We start from the raw sequence: 20,513 nt of genomic DNA, 5'->3' as shown, positions 1-20,513 counted from the left end.
ATGCACCTGTGTTAATAAGGCTTTGCACAAGAATAAACATTTTTAAACCCCTTTAGGTCCAGGGACCTCCTAGATGCTCCATAGGGAAGGCAGGTCTTAGATAGTTTAGTAAAATAAGATAATGAGGAGAAAGGTAGTATCGAAAGTTCTACTTAAACTAATACTTGAAAAACAGGTAAGTGAGTTCAGCAGGGGTTAGTCCGTGTTCTCTAGTATGTGAGGGCTTGCAGTGTGAATCGCAGAGCTGCGGAGAGTTGTCCTGTTATCAACCTATGCCCTTGTGATGGTCCGGGCGTGGGTGTGTGGTTGGCCGTGTTCCCCGTTGTGGGGTGACTGAGCTGTCCAGCTGTGGGTGATTCCTGTTATGGATCTCTGGTGTCCTTACTAAATGAGGCGTCCTGGGGCCCTCCAGCAAGCCGCTAGGGGTGTCTGCAGTCTCTAGGTGGTGACCGTAGCATATGAGTCCGGTGTTGCGCCTGTGGGGAAGAATGGCGTGGTCCTCGCTGGGTCCCATCTGCAGCCGGTAGAGATAGGGGTAGGAAGTCCCCCCTGTTCGAGTGAGTCCTGCGGTAGGCCCAGGGTCTTTAGTAGGGCTGCGGCCTCCTGAATGTCGTGGAGTTGGTGTGTCTCTGCCCCTTGTTGGATTAGGAGAGCTCGGGGGAGTCGCCATCGGTACCCGATTTTATGCCGTTGAAGTAGAGTGGTTAGGGGTCGGAGCGACCGACGCCAGGCTAAGGTGCCGTTGGATAAATCGGCAAAGAATGTCAGCTCCATGGATTCAAATTGAAGAGGCGTTTTCCCTCGCAGGGCCGTGAGTACTGCAGCTTTTTCTCGGCCATTGCAGAACGCAAGTATGACGTCCCTGGATGCTGTGGCTGGTGCTTTTGCGGGCTTTGGGACCCGAAAGAGGTCTGCAGGCTTGATCTCTGTGGCTTGCCTGGTCGGCAGGATGGTTGTAAGCAAGCGTTTCATGACATGTGGTAGCTCGGCCTCCGGTACTGCCTCGGAGACCCCTCTGATTTTCAAGTTGTGTCTCCGTCTGGAGTCCTCTTGTGCCGCGGAGCGGTTTTCCAGCTTCTGGGCCTGTAATTGGAGGTTGTGCACTGCCTGTTGTAGCGTGGCAATGTCCCGTGCATGGGCCTGTGTAGACCCCTCCAGTGTGCCGATGCTGCATGTCAGACCCTGAAGGTCGTTTCGAAGCGCCGTGACATCCGCCAGGATATTTTTCTGCAGGTCAGCTAATAGAGATTTGAGGATCGCCGTGGTGACCGGCTCAGAGTCTGTGCCTTGTTTGCTGCGTTTAGGCGTTTGCTTTGGGGCAGGAGCAGGTAAGTGTTCGTCCTCTGCTTCCTCCGACAGTTCATCCGAAAAGTCGGAGCAGCCGCCATGTTGGGCCCGTTTGCGTAGCCTGCTTGCCGCCACATGTCTCCTATCGTTAGCCCTGGGGTGGGCTTGCCCGGCATCGGTTTCATAGTTTTTCGTCCCATGTAGTCTCGGGGACCTTTCCCGTCGTTTGGAGGGTGAGGGGATTAGGGCCAGTCGTTGATTTCCCCGGGTGAAGCACGGAGCTACAGGCACATGCGACCGTTCTCCCCGGCGTTCAGGCTCCGCCCCATCATATGTGCTTTATATTTAGTTTAGAAAATTCCTGTTGCAGATCCCATCTTAAAATTAATAGTTCCGTGCAAAACTTTATAAATTAGAAAAGAAAAAAAATGCTCCTACCATGTGACAATGCAGACAACTAGACACTTCTCATCGGTTAGGTAGTACATTTGATTTCTGCTCAGACAGAAATGTGTAAGGGACAGGTTACATATCCATAACCCCACAGATATCACTCACATCTTATTACCTCTACTGATTGATGTTCTTGTGTTGTGTTTTTTAGGGGGGGTGGAGGGGGTTTGACTAATTTGTATTCCTAGTTGCCAAACAAGTGGCCACAGTATGTGATCTTTGCATTTAAATACACACGACTGGTAGAGAATAAAGCTGTCTTAAAAAGGACACACTGGTCAAATCATCTAGCAGAAACTTTGTCCCCCTCTTGGTGTTTTTTTATTTGTTTTTTGTGTATATTACGGTCCAGTTATTTAAATTTTCCTTTTGCATGAAGATTGTAATATCAAAAGTTAATTAACTGTAAGTGAAGGCAGGAGTAATGAATGTCAAGTCATTTTCTGTAGAATTCTCTTTTTCAGAATGCATTTCTCTGTTTCACACATGTTTCTCCTTTGCAGGTTTAAAGACCATCCAACGCTAAATGATAGGTATTTGTTGCTGCACCTTCTTGGTAGAGGAGGCTTCAGTGAAGTGTATAAGGTAAGAAGTGTTATTGAGAAATAGCTGGGGAATATTAGGCTTATTAACAGCATTGTTCTGTTAAGATTTTAAATGTCTCTACATTTTTTAATACTTCCAATAATTTTTATTTACAATATGTTCGTGCTTGATACAGTTGTCTTTATATGATGTCCTATAGTTTATTTGAATAACATTACTTTTAATGGGTACGATTTAGAATAATCTGTTTAAAAAAAGTGTCCCCCTTTAAAACCGAGCACTTAAAACTTCTCCTGCTAAAGGATTGTCTTGTATTACTACGTATGAAAATCTCTTCATATTTATTTAATATGGGTGATATGCCTTTTATCATTTTTTTCCCCCCCTCTTCTTACTCTGATTGCACCAAGAAATGGCAATTGATTTTTCTCTTTACCATTTACCCACAACTTCAGATATTAAGTACCAAGCCTCACCAAAACATTACCCTGTTGACCTCTTCAGTTATTTAATAAGCAAATCAAAATCGTCTCAAAAGTGGAAAATAGAAAAGTGTTTTATAGTTAAAGCATATGTTATGAGCCATACCCTCAATGCACAGATCACGTTTGGTCACCTATGAATTAACGGGGTAATCCCACGTCATGCACTAGCTTCTTTCCCATATATCCATGGATATTTAGTGTGCCACAACTAAATTAAAAAAGAAACAGAAGGCAAGACTGGCGGAAATTGGCATTACCTTGTCTGCATATGTTTTGGGTTTGGTTTTTGTTTATATTATTTTGCTTAACCACAAATCAGTTTTGGTCCTGTGAGTTAGAAAGTCTAACTTTCTACACTGTATTACATTTTTTTAAACTTAATATTTTTATTGTATTTATTATGTACGGAGTATCAAATAATTCAATTCTAGAGTACCGTATAGTAGTTTATTGGTTTAGACGGTAATTGCTGTAGTACTTCCGACAACTTTTTAGTGATGTATATTTTAAGGACTATTTTTGCTGGCTACATCCTCCTATTTTTGTCATTATAAACTTGTCATTCATTAGATGCCGGTTTAAATTTGTCCATTGCAAAGAGACATTTTGCATGTGTATACATGGATATTCCAGACAGTTTGTCCCAGGTTGCATCTATAGAAACAGCGCTTTTAATATTTTGTGTATGTGTTTTCTGCACCGAAGACATAAACAGCAGTTCATCTGACACATGGAAAGTAACTACTGTTCTTCAGCCTGTTTCACTGAAGCTTCTAGTCAAGAAGTTACTAAACCCTTATTACAAATTGGCCTATTTTCAAAACAGAAATTATGTAACTAAAAGAGAAATGCCACACAGGGGGTGGAATAAGCTGGAGAAAGAGCTAATGTAAAAGCAGTATACATAGAAATGTAAGGATTACATAAGCGGTCATGGGGACCATTGTAAAATAATCATACCAACTGATGGTATTAATGAGCCATACAACTTGAGTTTTGCAGACGTAGCTCTAGATCAAGCTAAATCCCAGAGTCATTGGCACTTCATATGGGTACCAAGAGCAGGAAGAAAAATGCCCCCAGAAAGGTGAGCACAAAGGTGATGTGGGGGTGAAAGGAAAGAGAGGTTTTTAAACGTAAAAAGGAACAGGAAAGGAAACGCCTATCCTTGACGGCTCCATGCAATCTCTCTTTATCCCAAATGTCACTCCTCAATGAACTTGAGTCAAGTAGAGAAATACTGCTCCTGTCTGTGATATAGGGAGGCATTTAACTCGTCCATAGTCTATTTCCTCAGCTTGTATCCATTGTTTGAAAGTCACAGTGCATGTGCTTCCAGGGATTGGGATCAAAGTTTTGGCAGCATTCAGAAGGTGTTTGTCAAGATTATTTTTATTTATTGTAGATTGAAATGGATAAAGTAAACCGCAGATTGGCAAGGGTGGGGAACGATTCACGTACATCATAAGGTAGAATGTGAATACCTTTCCAGGACGGCACTATCTCCTGAGAGGATTTTATATATTTTTGAGGCAATGGTTCTCTGAAGGTTTCAAAAAAATATAAATAATTTTGTCCATTATTTTTCCACTGAAAGCTCGTCCCAGCACCTGTGTATATTGGTTGTTAATGAGGATCAGTGGCTAGCACTTGTTAAATTCAGAGGTGCCTCTATGAATTCGCTCACCATGCCTGCATTGTTTCTCGAAAGGCCTCAGGGATATGTATAAATCTTCCTGACTGGATAGAACTAATCACTTGTTGAAGTTGGTGGAAATGGAACTGGAACAAGGTTGTTGGGTTAAACTTTGCTTATAAGGGAGGACAGACGCTTCAGCTTTTCAACTGATAAGATCGTTAAATGGGGAATGAATAAAGTTCCACTTGGAATACCAGGGTAAGGTTTGACATCATAAGAGAAGCGTGGAATCGGACAGAAAACAAATTATGGATTTTTGCGTCCAAATGGCTGAGCAGCCTCTCTAGGGACTGCCCTCCTTTCCAACCACAGGGAAGAGAGGAAGGCTGGAACTTTGTTGGAAGAATCCGTAAACTGTTTTTTTTTTTTCCCCTTCTTAATTAGATTTCAGAAAATGTATTTCTGGTGAAAGCTAACCGTTTAAGTGCTTCTAGATGCACCCATGCTAGAATTTTATCTACGAATACCAAACATACAATTCTTTTAAAGAAAACATGTTCAGAAACATACAAGCTAAATTCAAAGGACAAATCTTAATCTTAGATTCCCCTTCCTTTCCTTGTGTTACTCCTATGCCTATTAGACGCCTAGAGAGCCATGAATCCCTCGGTGAGGGACTACACCTTTTATTCTAACAGCCATGATCGCTTTTCCCAGTTAGACAATTTTTTGGTAGATAGGTTTTTTTTTTTTTTTTTATTATTATTAGAAAGCATTACAAGTTGTCTTCTCTCCAATACAATAATGTCTAATCGCTCCCTAAACTCAAAGGGGGTCTAGCCCTCCCCGATTTCAAGAAGTATTACATCGCAACCCACCTCACACGGATCATTAGTTGGTCAACCAAGCCGCAAGGAAAACCATGGATCCAACTGGAAGCGGATAGCACTGACTGCGACCTTGGAGCCCTACCCTGGCTCACAAGGGAAGCTAGCCGGCGCATACAACACGAGAACCCGTTTGTGAAGACCACACTCAGGATCTGGCACCAAAATGGCCCCAAATGTTATCTCATGACAGACCCGGGTCCTCTACTTACCCTGAGGGGTAACCCAGATTTCCCAGCAGGAGACATGGGCCCAACCCCGCAATCAGGGCTCAACAATGCACTGCCTCGAATAGTAGATGTGCTCACATCCACGGGCACAATACACCCAATAGCCACCCTTTTTCCGGACTAAAGACATACCTTACTACACACTATAGCGCGTGAACAAATACGACGCTACACACGCTCGATTCCCCCAACAACCAAGCCTTTTACGAGAATGTACGGAGTTCAAATCCCTGTGCAGGGCAGACGCACCACCCCCCAAGAGCGATCTCTCAAATATACACCTCGCTGGCAACCGGACGGTACCTCCTGGCACCCCCATGCATTCGTAGATGGGAAGAGGACCTTGAGGAGCCACTCACAGACGCAGACTGGGATAAAATTATTAAACTCATCCAGAAGACTCCCGGCTCAGTGAGGCTCCAGGAAAACTCATATAAACTATTCACGAGGTGGTACGTCACCCCAGCGGACCTTCACACCAGAGACAGCTCAAAATCGTGCTGGAGATGTGGAGGAGAGATTGGGACGTTCTTACATCTCTGGTGGGACTACACTCATTAGACCATTCTGGGAAACAGTGGGACGAGTGATAAACAAAATTGCGTATGAATGCCTCCAATGACACCAGCTCCCTTCTTGCTGCACCACACGACGATGCCCACGCCGGTATATAAACGATCAGTGATACCAAGGCTTCTTAACGCAGCGAAAACGACAGTCCCTATCTTTTGGAAGCAACCACGCACCCCCCTGCTCAGACGATGGGTGGAGAACACCCGGAAATTTGAAGACTTGAAGGCAACCACAGCGACGGCAAAAGAAAAATACACTAAGAGGTGGTTCTACTGGATGAAATGTCACATCAGATGACTTCGTGTCCCTCTTGACTACACCAGAACTTAGGGAGGAGCAGACAAGGAACCAGTGAGAGTTGACCACCGGTGATGCTGGCGGGGCGGAGAATGGGGGTACAGATCGGCGGGACAGCAGAGATGCCCACCCGCCTTAACGCTACTCTCGCTCTTCTAACCCCCTCCCACATCCCTCTCCTCCCCACTCTGCTCCGTTCTTCAGCCCATCCCTTTTTCCAAATCCCTGACCCTCACACACACGAACACACCCTAAATGGGACACACACAGACACCCAGACACCAGAATCTGAACCGAACTCTGACAAATATGGTCCATATGATTGAGGCGCACACACAGACCCACACAGAACACACACTAAGACACTAGCCTTCTCAGCAGGCCAACAACATTAAATACCAGACCGCATGACCATATGTCTACAAGCAACCAGAACTAAGTTGGAGCACACAACTGTGCAACGTCTGAAATGTATAACGAAGATATACTCTTCAGTTAATAGTTCAATAGTTTTTTAACACGCTCCCTATATTATACTAGCTCATTACAGCATGTTCTTGTTTTTGATGTCCAACTCCGCAAAGCTTATGTAAACGTAATATTTGTGAATACTTGCCTACAATGACTCATACGCCTCTGCGTAGGCGATTACATGATATTCAGACAAATCCGCAATGTTTGCCCCATGTTAACTGAAACTTTAATATGCACGCCTCTGCGTAGACGACTACCCGCTTCAACCGTATTATACTTGAAACCCGCATTTATATTGTGAAAATAATAAAAATATTTAAAACAATGTCTAATCCTACATATGTTTTTTTTTTTTTTCGGATGCCCTTAATGGAAAAGGACCATGGAGTATCAATGACTCTACTGTCGAAACAATAGACCAGCTATATTTTACCCTTAATCAAACATCAGGCATCTCACCGGTAACCTTATGGAATGCACACAAAGCGTACTTGAGAGGGAAATTTATAAAATACACTTCTAACATTAAACGGGAGAGATTTAATCAAATATTCCTTTTGGAAGTGTCGCCATAATCCCTTATAGCCTTCTACAAAACATCCCCTTATACTTATTTACTTGATAAAATCAAGAAATGCAAAGATGAGCTCTCTATAATACATCTTCATTAGATGGAGTTTGCTCTGAAAACATAATTATCACATTATAGCAGCAGCAATAAAGCTTGCACATTTCTACCCCACAGAACACACACCCCTAAACCATGTTTCTTTAGCACAGGGAGTAAAGCTATATAGCTCAGATAAAATTAGAGGAATTTGCATTTTTTTCTATTCTAAATTGAATAATTTGAGGGAGCACCCTGCGGTCCACTAGCCTACCAGAGGCAAGATTTGTGCATTTCCTTTTCCAGCTTCTGGAAGATCTAACTCCCCAATATCTATGGAAGAAATTACAAAAGCAATCAAAACACTGAAACCCTGGGAGAGAAAAAAAGGTTCAGATGGTCCTTCAGGCCTTTATTAAAAACTTCTCCTCTATACTTATTCTGCATTTACACTCTATGTGCAGCTTCTTTATCACCGACAAATCGGTTCCGATGGCATTTTTACGTTCTCACATACTCTCAAAGCCAGGCAAAGCCAGGCCTGGTACTCCGACCAAAAGTTTTCCCTATTTTTCTGTTAAATCCTGATATCAAACTTTTTGCCAAAGGTTTAGCAAACCATATCAATCATTTGCCGTACAATTCCCCTCCATATTCTGGACACCCTCCTAGTGTGTATCCAAAAAGATCTAAACAGATTTGTAGACTTTTATAAACAAACATCTAGAGCAAGAATGTCAAACTCAAAGGTTTACACGGGCCAAATAAACAAGGTTTAAGTTTGTGGGCCGCAAAAAAAAATTTGCATTCATAGAAACGTAGGTTTTTGAAGTCCTGTGAGTGTGTTCTTCACTTTGGCTGAGATCATTAAACTTGATGATCTCAGCCTATCCAATGCTCTCCCATAGGAAAGCATTGGGAGGCTATTGTGCATGTGTGTCAAAATGGCATCTCCATGCAGACTCAATCTAATACACTGCCCCAAAATTTAATACACTGTACCCTCCCCCCATTCTAATAAACTGCCCCACGTCACTCTAATACACTGCACTCTACACACAATCTAATACACTGCCCCTCCTCCCGGCACTCTAATACACTGCCCTCCCCCCAATTTAATACACTGCACCCTCCTTCCCCCAAATTCAATGTCCCCTCCCTAAAATAAATACACTGCCCACTCCCTCCTCCAATTTATTGCATTACCCCTTTCCCTCCAATTAATACAATGCCCCCTTCCCAATTTAACACACTACACAGGAAGGTCCCTCAAACCCCTCTTCCCCTAACTTAAGATGAGCTGCCCGTCCTCCAGTTCCAGTCCTGCTCTGCTCAAGCAGGCCAGACGCTACTCTGGCACTGCAAGCAGGAGGGAAGGGGGAGTGGCTGGCCTCCAGGAGCACGCGATCGGCCATGTGAGGGAAGACGAGAATCAGAGAGGAAATATCTTTCCTGTCTTGCAGCTGGTCACAGTCACAACACAAAGTGGCCTCAGGGCTGGTGGCTCACAAATATATCCATTGTGAGCCGCAAGTTTGACATGCTTGATCAAGAGGGTCTATGTATCTATTACGGCAATCAGGGGTTTTGTGCATTCACACCTCCCACAGTGCCACAATACTAGCACAGTGTGCATCATGTTTACTGCAGATAGGTTGGTTTCCTAGGTGGACATGGAAAATTTACTGGTATACCCATGGAAGATAAGCCATCCATTTATTTCACGGCTTGGTTTACGTCCCGCTCACATCAGGCTACTACCCTTCACTTGCTACTCCCTCAAGATATGGGATAACATGGCTCGCACTTAACCTAATTTGTATCAGTTAACTGCTAATACACCCACCCATAGTCTATTTGGAAAACCACATCTCAAATCTATCCCTGCTCTCATGAGTAACCAAAAAGTCAGGACCCCTGGCGATCTCTTTGGGATGCTTAACCTTTCAAGAGCTAAAAAAGGAACATGATCTTTTCAAATCTCTCCAGATCAGACACTATCTAAGTAGCAATAAGATTGTTCTGGTGACTTTAATGGATGGTAAAAGTTTTTCATGTACATTCCATTAAAAAGACACTAAAGGGACACAGTAGGCACCCAGACCACTTCTGCCCATTGGAGTGGTCTGGTTGCCAACTCCCACTACTCTAAACCCTGCAAGTGTAATTATTGCAGTTTTTTTTATAAACTGCAATAATTACCTTGCAGGGTTAACTCCTCCTCTAGTGGCTGTCTACTAGACAGCCACTAGAGGGCACTTCCGTGTCTATAGCTATGTGAGGACCTCCTGCGTTGCTCAATTCCTCCTGCGTTGCTCAATTGAAAATGCTTTCCTATGGAGAGCTCTAATGCGCGTGCGCGCCATTGCCGCGCATTAGGTCTCCTCAGCCGGCGGACGGGATCAGTCTCGCCCACTGACTGTCGTAAGGAAGAGGAGCGGTGGCGAGCAGAAACCACCGCCGAGGGACATCACCCCTTCAGCAATGGCGGGTGGGAGGGAGAGGGGACCTGCAGTACCAGGAAAACTGACTGTTTTCCTGGCACTGGAGAGTCCCTTTTAAGTGAATAGAAAAGGTTGTACTTCAATTGGAAATAATCATGCCAGATGATTGTTATAGTCCGTGGGTTAAGGGAAGGAATTTGACATAACTGACATGCTGCTGTTTTCTTTGTACTTTCACTGGAACCAATATACTTGTACTTTCATAAGAAACTTACTGTTTGCTGGAGCTTCTTGCTTATGTCGCCAAAGGTGATCAGTGACACAGGTTGTGAACTGGAGAATGTTATAAAGATACGTACTAGCAAGAGACACTTAATATTTGTATTTGTGGGATCTTCTTAAAGTCTAAGAAAGTCTTTGTACTTGAAACTAGTAACTATTTTGATTGTAACGTGTGTGTGTGTGTGTGTGTGTGTGTGTATCATGCTGGTTAGTCGCATTAACAACGAAACAGCTGTCCATGAGTGTTTATCTGCCTTTACACCTTTTCCTACGTTTCAAAGCTGTTGTATACAGCAGACATAAACTCCAACGAATCCATGTTTAAAGTGGAAACATGAAGGTGTTCTTTGTTGAACTAATTTGCATATTCACACCCAGAATGCCTTGTAGTAGTAACAGCACTGCAGATGAGATATCTTTGGAAAAAGCAAGTCTTATGGCTTGACTGGTTTGTGCAGATCTATGTATGTTTTGACTGTGTCTATATTTCAATCTTTGTATCTGCAGAGATAGACAAGAAAGTCATTCTACAGGCTTCAAGAGCTCCAAACTGTTTTCACTTGTTCATCATTACAGATTAATACATTCAAGTTTGAAACCAGTTACCTAATCTGTGTTAGCAGTGGCAGACCATATACATTCTTTTCTGTTCACAAAGCCAATAGTTTTGTGAATTTTGCACAAAATTTTTATTTGTCATTTGCAGGCGCGATATAACCAGCGTACAAGAAACCTGCCTCCATTCTTCCTTCTATTATTGGATTATATTTTTCCCTTTGTGTGGAAAGTATAACCTACAGTAGCCCTGGTATAATTCTGATAAACAATTATGTATTCTTAGTGGCAATATAGTTAAATAACTTGAAACTTTACTTCTGTGTATCTTACAGGCTTTTGACTTAACGGAACAAAGATATGTAGCTGTGAAAATCCACCAGTTAAACAAAAACTGGAGGGACGAAAAGAAAGAAAATTACCATAAGTGAGTTTACAATTTAAAGGGACGTTCCATGCTGGCAGATTTTAAATTGTTTATGCATTGTATAGATAATCGTTCAAGTGCAAAAAGTTACAAATATTGAAAAATATACCTGTTGGCATTCCTTATAGCTTTACCTATGAAATGTCATGAGTTAAGTGAATTAATGAAAGCGATGAGAGGACCTGTGATTGCTAATGACAGCAAGGACACTCCATACAAGTATTTTTTAAGCCCAAGAGAATGCATGATTGTAGACTGTAGTTGCAGATGTTCTTGCAAATGTCTGTGGTTATACTGAATTACAAGCCAGAAAATTATGACCAGGCTGCTCCTTGCAGCATTTCCCCTATCAGGAATCGCGTATTCTTGAAAGAACACTAAAGTCTCAGGAATACAAATCTGTATTCCGGACACTTTAGCTGTAAAAACACTGTCCCGGTAAAAGGTATAAAACTTGCCATTTTCCACACTCTGTGCGGGTCTGGTTGTGGCTGCCCCCTCCTCCTTAGCCGAGATCATCAAAGTTGATCTTCTCGGTCAGTCCAATGCTTTCTCATTGGGAGGCTAATGCGCATGCATGGCAAAACGCTGTGCCAATCCGCATCTCCTCATAGATATGCATTGAATCAATGCATTTCCATGAGGAATGTTCAGCGCCACCATGCAGAGTGTGGAGACGCTGAATTGTGCATTACTGATCCAGGAAGCACCTGTAGTAGTTAATGACTACTTATAGAGGTGTTTCTAGGCAGTATTGTAAACACTATTTTTTTTTTTTTTCTGAAAAGTCTGTATATATGCCTACAGGGACAGGCTGTTGACACCACAACTACATTAAGCTGTAATTGTTCTGGTGACTACAATGTCCCTTTAAGGTGCTTTACTTAAAAGAACACTTACGGCATCCTGAACGTGTTGGCTTATTGCAGTGGTTATGGTTGCAAGGACCAACCATGTTTGACTGATTTGTTAAAATAGGGCTTTAAAGCAGGGCTTTCAATGAGTTACACTTCTGTGATAATTTTTCAGATTTTCTTTTTCTTCTTTTTTCTTTCTGATCTGTTTGTACTAGTGGGTAATATTCTACATTTAAAAAAAAACAACAACTATACTGTATACTTTTTGTGCAATAAAGGCCCACGGTGTTAAAAGGAGCATGCTGAATAAAACAATTTACATGCTTCAGTATTTCTTCCATAAACTGATATGGAAACACTTTGGTGTGAGTTTGTTCAGGTAGTCTTTCCATTATTCAAAAGTGACATTTTGCATGGTTCAAGTGATGGAATTGCTAATAAAGCACAATTTTTCTCAATCTCCTCTTACACTTGAGTGAATATCCTTTATTTTTTTGATACTGATAACTATGTAGCTGCTATATAATTTCCACTTTATTACACCGATGTTATTTAATTAGAAATCATGTCAATAGTAAAAAACTTTGGGCCTAGCATGTCCGTTATTGGTGGGCTTTTTTCCCCCACCTGTTTAGTTACAGTGAAAATGTGTGGTGCTCTTCTAAGTGCTTGTTTCCATTTCCTAGACATGCCTGCAGGGAATATCGCATCCATAAGGAGCTGGATCACCCTAGAATAGTCAAGCTTTACGACTATTTCTCTCTTGACACAGATTCGTAAGTAGCCAAGTTTTCTGTTTATGTACCCTTGAAGGAGAAACCTTTTTAATTTCTTCACCTGTGTTGCAATCTGGGGCATAATCTCCTCCATTTTCAATGTTTTAGTTTTCTCCAGCTTAAAAAAAATTAAAAATAAAAATGTCACCACCATACACAAGTTATTGAACATTAGCATTAACCAGTTAATATACTTGTAGGTTTTGCACTGTGCTGGAGTACTGCGAGGGAAATGATCTTGACTTCTACTTAAAGCAGCACAAGTTGATGTCTGAGAAGGAGGCTCGTTCTATTATCATGCAAATTGTGAATGCTCTGAAATACCTGAATGAAATAAAACCTCCTATTATACATTATGACCTAAAACCAGGTGAATATATCGTATATTTCAGTTTAACCTCTTACAAAAAAGGTATTTTTATGGAGTATGTTCCCTAAACTTCTTTGTCTTGTAAACATACGTAATTTGTGTACAAGAAATCTTGCCATTTTATCTAGACTTAAGGTGAAATGTCTGCTCTTAGACGTGATTTTTATGTAGGGATAAGTTGTTGGTTTTTTTTTGCTGCTATCCGGCTATGTTTTTAATCTGGTTTCATAGTTCTAAAACAGTTAATGGAATAATAGAGTTCGTGATGATTTAAATAACACGCACAAAGAACTTTATCCGTTTCTCACCCGAGAGTTTCTCAAGACTTTCTCAAATTAAGACATTTGTTAAAAATGCAATGTGCTTGGTTTTAAAAAATATATATTTTGTGTATTTATATATATCTTTATTTATATCTCATTGCCATAGCTCTCTCCTGTTTTGATAGTAATATTTTTGTTCCATGTTTGTGTGCTTGAACTTAGGTAATATTCTTTTGGTTAATGGTACCGCTTGTGGGGAAATAAAAATCACAGATTTTGGACTGTCCAAAATAATGGATGATGACAGCTACAATTCAGTGGATGGCATGGAGCTCACATCACAAGGAGCTGGTACCTACTGGTAAATATTGAACTCATTTTGTTTGAGAGAGGTTTGACTGTGTCATAGAACACACTTTTTTGGTTGATGGGCTAGGGAGAGCAAAATGATCTGTCCCCACAAAAGGTGTTTGTCACAGGTTTCATGACTGAAGTAGGGATTTAAGGTAGTTACCGAATTCTTTAACTTGTCATAAGATTTATCCTCAAAATATCAAATGTACCTAAATTTTAGAAACACTCATAAAGTCTAATATTCAAACATGGCCATATACCTGTTTTAATCTTGAGAAATATTGCACTTCTGGGGCATTTTATTAAATGGTTACTCCAACCACCATGACCACTTCAGTGATTTGAAGTGGTCATGGTGGTAGAAGTATCTCTGTGCAGTGTCTCAGCCTGGAACTCTGCACATACAAAGATATTGGCTCTTGTGTGCTGGGACTAATTACACCCCCGGCACACATAACTTAGGCAGTCCAGAACCCAGTCCAACTCTACTTGCCAGCTCAGATCACGGACTTGCTTTCTGAGCCAGCAAAACTGGCTCCCCAAACTCTGACCCTCCAGATGTTGCTGAACTACAACTCCCATGATTCTCAGCCTATCTAATTCATAGAATCATGGGAGTTGTGGTTCATCAACATCCAGAAAGCCGGAGTTTGGAGAAGCCTGCATTAGACCATGTGAGATGGCGCAGAGAGATGAGCACCAGGAGCTTCACTAGGTGCTGGATTGCAGGTTTATTTTTCGTTTTTTTTCTTACTGGGGTACTGTAACTAGTTCCCTGTACCCCGGCTGGGTACCTCCACCGAAGGACCGCTTCCTAGCTGGAACAAGATATATAGGGGACTAGCTCGGTGCTCTCTCAGGAACTGAACGACACAGTCCTGGGAGCCCTGAGTCCTTACAAGGACTTTACCTGCTGAATCCTTAAAGAGCTGGAACAAACTGCAACAGTGATTAACCCTTTCCCCTCCCAGTAACCAGACGACCCATAGTTCTCGGAGTACAAGCTGGAATGCTTTAATCTGGCCGGATGACCTGCTTATATACAAAATAGGAGTACAGTGAACACACCCATAACGACACCTACAATATGTCAAGAAAGTACAATGTCACAGTGACTTAGCATACAAATATGAAAAATACATATAGGAACCCCCACAATTTATATATCCCTGGATAGCCTGGGTCTGAGCTCCCAAGTTATCCAAATAGTGCTCACATCCCACAAACTAAATCGAATCACCACCGGGGTAAAGTTCTGACTGACCGCACACGAGGCTTCAGTCCAAGTTTAGTTCCAGGGATTCAGTGGTAGCGCCCGGTCACTTTCGGAAGTTCCATAGGAATAAACTTCAGAACGCATCCTCTGGCTTGTTGGTAGCGTTTGTCTGTTTCATACGAACAAACCTACCGAACAGCGCTCTCCTGACGTGTGGATAAGCAGCAGGCATTCGTCAAAGTTCAGCAGTGTTTGGGAGTAAGTGTGTCCGGTTTGAGTTTCATAAACTCGACGACCAAACACTGCTGCCTGTGTTCATGCGAACAAGATGGCCGTCAACTCGGTTCCCACATGTTCGTGCATTCAAACAGCGACCACCCAGCCGCTCAATTAGAATCCATGATGATTGAAGTGTCCGGAGAGGTCACTAAATGTTAACAAGCTCAGAGGTGGTCTGTAGTTCGTGAGTTTGTTCGGTTCCCGAACAATACAGGGAAATCCCACGAGCCAAGTCTTTTAACAGGGTTTTTTACATGGCCCATAGTCTTGGTACAGGAGGCTAACCAGTAGGCTCCTCCAGGAGTTTGTGGCAAACGTACTTGGAAAGTTATACTAGTTATGCCCTATTGTGCGTTTTAACTTTAAATGGTTACACTGTTTTTTAAGGGGTGTAGGGGACCATTTCCGGTGTAATGTGCCCTCTTGGGCACTATAGATAAGGCACTCTACCGTGATTTGCAGTAAAAGCTGCAAAATAAGCAATTTACTCACCTTGAATCCAGCACTGGGCGACACCAATCTTCCACGCCCCCTCAACATCATAGGGACCTCGCGTGATCCAATCATAGAAGAAGCTTGTAAGTGAAGCAGTTTTGCTTGCTCAGTGCATGTGCACATTCTGGGCTCCCTGCAAGGGAGAACATGATCACGTCTGACATCAGTGCGGGCTGCCAATGTCATGTTCTGGGAGTGAACTAGCCCCTAGCACACCATTAATAAATCTCAGTATATTTAGTATTTCAATCTGAAATGGTGAAAATAAATATATTCAACCATTTAAAATTAAAAGAATGGTTACTAGAACACTTTAACCTTCATTACAAATCAGATTAGAATAATCATTTTACACTGCACAAAATTGTCAGCAACAAATGCAGGAACAAATTGTCGGCATAGCTACAAAAAGTTAAATGCTCCATGTTACACTAAGCTCATGTGTCAAGATTTATTGGTTTTTTTTTTTGTTGTTTTTTTTATGCTACATTTAGATTCTAATTCTAACAACTTTGTTACTGGTTATTAGCTGCATGGAGACCATATGTCTTATTTGGGATGGTAAAAAGTGAGACACTTGTCCTATACGTGGGATAAATTGTTGTAGAAATTAGAATTAAATTGAGGAAGAAAATAAATTCTGACAAAGTATGATTTTTATAATGACCATTTAAATTTGGCTGCTATACTCCAAACTTGGAAAAGTTTTAATTTTACAACTTTGCAAAAGCTATCAAACATATTCATTGGTGCATTGCTGTATTTATCTCTTTTTGTGCCATCTCCTCCCTGGGTAGCCCACCTTTTTTTGCAATCACTTTCTCACTTCCTTTCCTCTAGTACCCCCTCCCTAATTCTTGGCAACTTTAACAGTTCCTCATTATCCATAGCATCTCTTGTGCCTCCAGATTTCTCTCCATCCCATTTCCTTTGCCTTAATGTAATTGACCATCTCCTCTTCCACTTGGCATTGTTCGTAACCCTCTATCTCTGCAATCTAAGCCTCTATCTCTGCAATCTCCCTGTCCTCCTTGTCCTAACTAGACAATGGAGCACCAGAAGTCCAGCCACAAACACACAAAGTTAACCAGTTCCTCCAAAGGTGCAATGTTCTATATGGAGCACTCTCTTGCACCAAAAAGGCCATTCCCTAATCACCATCACTTCTCATGATACCATGCATGTCTCCCACTCCTTTAACGCATTATTCATCCCTTTGCTCTTTCACCTCAAAAACTTTACAGCTTTTGTATCATACTGAAAGTTTTCTTAAAAAGAAAATAAGTCTCTGCAGCATGCCTTCTCAATGTTCAATTTCTACTTGGAAGATGTCTTCTACGCTTTTTCTGGTCTGATCTACCCTACCTCGTGTCCCTTGATCTTATCCCATAGCCCCATATGCTGGTTTGCAAAGTGCTCTTTTTCCCATGTTAAAGCATACATTTGATGCAGATTTTTCATCAAACTCCTGAACCATTTCTGACATACCAACGTTACCAATTTCCTTGACTCCAGCTATCTACTTAAAGGACCACTATAGGCACCCAGACCACTTCAGCTTAATGAAGTGGTCTGATTGCCAGGTCCACCTAGGATTAACCCTTTCTGCTGTAAACATAGCAGTTTCATAGAAACTGCTATGTTTACCTTAGGGTTAATCCAGCCTCTAGTGGCTGTCTCATTGACAGCCGCTAGAGGCGATTCCGCGCTTCTCACTGTGATTTTCAGTGAGAAGACGTCAGCATCCATCGGAAAGCATTGAGAATGATTTCCTATGAGACTGGCTGAATGCGCGCGCGGCTCTTGCCGCGCATGTGCATTCAGCCAATGACGGGAAAGGAGGAGGAGAGTCCCCAGCACCAAGGGAGCCTGACGCTGGAGAAAGGAAAGTGTTTAACCCCTTCCTCTCCATCCAGCGGGAGTGGGACCCTGAGGGTGGGGGGCACCCTCAGGGCACTATAGTGGTCCTTTAACTTTCTCCTATCTGGGTTTTGGTCTCCACACTCCACTGAAACCAATGATTTTATGTCAGAAAATTCTAACAGTCACTGCTGTCTACTACTATTACTTCGTGTTCTCTCTGCTTTTGGCCACAAGCTTGTTGGTACAGTTTGTAACACTGGTCTGTGCGAATCTGTTCTTTCATGTTTCTCTTCTTGCTTTTGAGTGGTTTGGTTCCCAGCACATCCTTTTTGCATACCTCTTTACCACATCCCATTTCCCTCTACCTTATTCCATTAGAATTCTTCAAGGTTCTGTGCTGCTCTCCTTGTGTTCTATAGTCACGCTATACTGCCTCCCTGGGAGATCCAATCAGTTCTTTTGATATGCTGATGCCACCCAGATCTGTATCTCTTCCCTAACTTCTATCCTTCCCTCGTAAAAAGTGTCTCCTACATTTCTTCTGGCTTGAGAAAGACAGCTGTTTAGGTTGAAATGTTGCCACTTTGTGTTAAAGGATCACTATAGGGTCAGGAACACAAACATGTATTCCTGACCCTAAAGTGTTAAAACCACCATCTGGGCCCCTCATGCCTCCATAAATATATCATAATCTTACTATATTCAAGCCTGAAGCTGTAGATCTGTATGCGGTTTGCCTAAAAAAAAAAGCAGTCTGCTGACATCAGAAGTGGTGGCCTGATCCAATCACAATGCTTCCCCTTAGGATTGGCTGAGACTGAAAAGGAGGCAGACCAGGGGCATAGCCCGCATGATTCAAACACAGCCCTGGCCAATGAGCATCTCTGCATAGAGATGAATTGAATCAATGAATCTCTATGAGGAAAGTTCAGTGTCTGCATGCTGATGGAGGAGACACTGAATGTTTGGATGCATTTTAGGTAGCCATGACCCAGGAAGGATCTCTAACAGCTATCTGAGTGGTGGCCAGTGAAGTTATCACTACGCTGTAATGTAAACACTGCATTATTTCTGAAAAGACTGTGTTTACAGCAAAAAGCCTGAAGGTAATGATTCTACTCACAAGAACAAATTCAATAAGCTGTAGTTGTTCTGGTGACTATAGTGTCCCTTTAAGGCACAACTAGTGAACACAAAATTTTGAATACAGTTGGAGTTACTTTTCCTAGGCTCCTTCATCTCTGACTGGATGGCTGCATCCCAAGTGAAACGTAAAGGAACACGAACATGACCCTAAGGCGTTAAAACCACTATCCCCCCACCCCTCTTAGCCACCCTAAATATAGTTAAATCTTACATTTTATTCCAATCTTCTGCTGGCTCTGCCCCTGATCTGCCATCTTGGCTGACATTATAAGAAGTGGTGATCTGAGCCACTCTTTATGCTTTCCCATTGGAAAACATTGGCTTGGCTAAGACTGTCAAGGAGGCAGATCAGGGGCAGAGCCAGCACAAGCCAAACACAGCCCTGGCCAATCAGCATCTCCTCATAGATGCGTTGAATCAATGCCTCTATGAGGAAAGTTCAGTATCTCCATGCACAGGGTGTAGACACTAAATGGCAGTGCTGCACAGTGTGCAGCACTGCCCCAGGAAGCAAATCTACTAGCCATCTGAGGAGTTGCCAGTGGAGGTATTGCTAGGCTGTAATGTAAACACAGCATTTTCTCTGAAAAAAGACAGTGGTTACTGCAAAAAGCTTGCAGGAACTGATTATATTCACGAGAATAAATACAATAAGCTGTGATTGTTCTGGTGCCTATAGTGTCCCTTTTTAATTTTTCTGTTTCCTAACTCCCCCCTCCTCTAATTGCTAATCCTCTTTTGTCGGTATCCCTACATATAATATTTGCTACCATCAAGTCTATCTTGCAGGGTCTTTGCTTAAGCATCCTCTTATAGATATGAGATCCTGGATATAGATGAGAATAAGAGGCGTCAGAGCCAGACAACTGCTGAATCCCACTTACTGCTTTTAACTTAAAACCAAAGCATGAATATTCTACTTCTTCATATCCAATGCAGCACTCCACATTCTTATTCCCTCATGGAGAAGTACAGTATGCTCATCTGTACTGCATGTTTTGGCTAATGAAATGATGGTCCTCCATAGACTAACCACTCTGTTAATGTGTTTGCAGCAATATTTAGTAGTATACAGGTATGTAGTTTTTTTTATTTTGTTTTTCTTCTATTATAGGTATCTGCCTCCTGAGTGTTTTGTTGTTGGTAAAGAGCCCCCAAAAATCTCAAACAAGGTGGACGTATGGTCTGTTGGAGTCATTTTCTATCAATGTCTGTATGGACGAAAGGTAAACTAGTTTGGTCTCCACTGTATTAAGTGGTTTCCCCATCAATATTTCCTTCTCCAGGAATTGAAATAGTTTGATCAATTTCATATTTATCTATTTATTCATTTTAAATTGTACTTTTTTTACTCTTTGTAGCCCTTTGGTCACAACCAGTCTCAGCAGGACATCTTGCAGGAAAATACCATTCTTAAAGCAACAGAGGTTCAGTTTCCTCCCAAACCTGTAGTGACGCCTGAAGCCAAGGTAATGCTTGTCATTTTTGGGTGTTTTTGCATATTTTACACACAAGTTGACAAAAAAGCTCTGCCTCTTACCAGCTTTTGTCAACTGCAGGCCTACACATAAGATAGGTGCGGGGCTTTGTAGAGTAATTTCGTCTGGGTCAATGCCACATGGACCAGGGGGAGGCGTCCAGCAACCACCAGGCCCCACAGTTATTCCAGAGGAATCTGACGGCAGATACTGTTAGGCACCGATCCAGA

General features: G+C 42.1%; 1 protein-coding gene across 4 annotated transcripts in view; it reads left to right on the top strand.

Annotated features, from left to right (window-relative positions):
* Nucleotides 1-20,513, top strand: part of TLK2 (tousled like kinase 2) — a 58,061-nt gene that overhangs the window by 34,106 nt on the left and 3,442 nt on the right. For all 4 annotated transcript variants that reach the window (XM_063459368.1, XM_063459366.1, XM_063459367.1 and 1 more), the window contains exons 14-20: nt 2,244-2,325; nt 11,095-11,186; nt 12,730-12,819; nt 13,020-13,189; nt 13,675-13,813; nt 19,920-20,031; nt 20,167-20,274. In XM_063459368.1, coding sequence (XP_063315438.1) covers nt 2,244-2,325; nt 11,095-11,186; nt 12,730-12,819; nt 13,020-13,189; nt 13,675-13,813; nt 19,920-20,031; nt 20,167-20,274 — 793 coding nt within the window. The remainder of the gene's footprint in view (nt 1-2,243; nt 2,326-11,094; nt 11,187-12,729; nt 12,820-13,019; nt 13,190-13,674; nt 13,814-19,919; nt 20,032-20,166; nt 20,275-20,513) is intronic.

This window comes from Pelobates fuscus, chromosome 6 (genome assembly GCF_036172605.1).
Source record: "Pelobates fuscus isolate aPelFus1 chromosome 6, aPelFus1.pri, whole genome shotgun sequence".
In the NCBI taxonomy this organism is placed as follows: Eukaryota; Metazoa; Chordata; class Amphibia; order Anura; family Pelobatidae; genus Pelobates; species Pelobates fuscus.
This window is presented reverse-complemented; position numbering and strand designations above follow the sequence as displayed.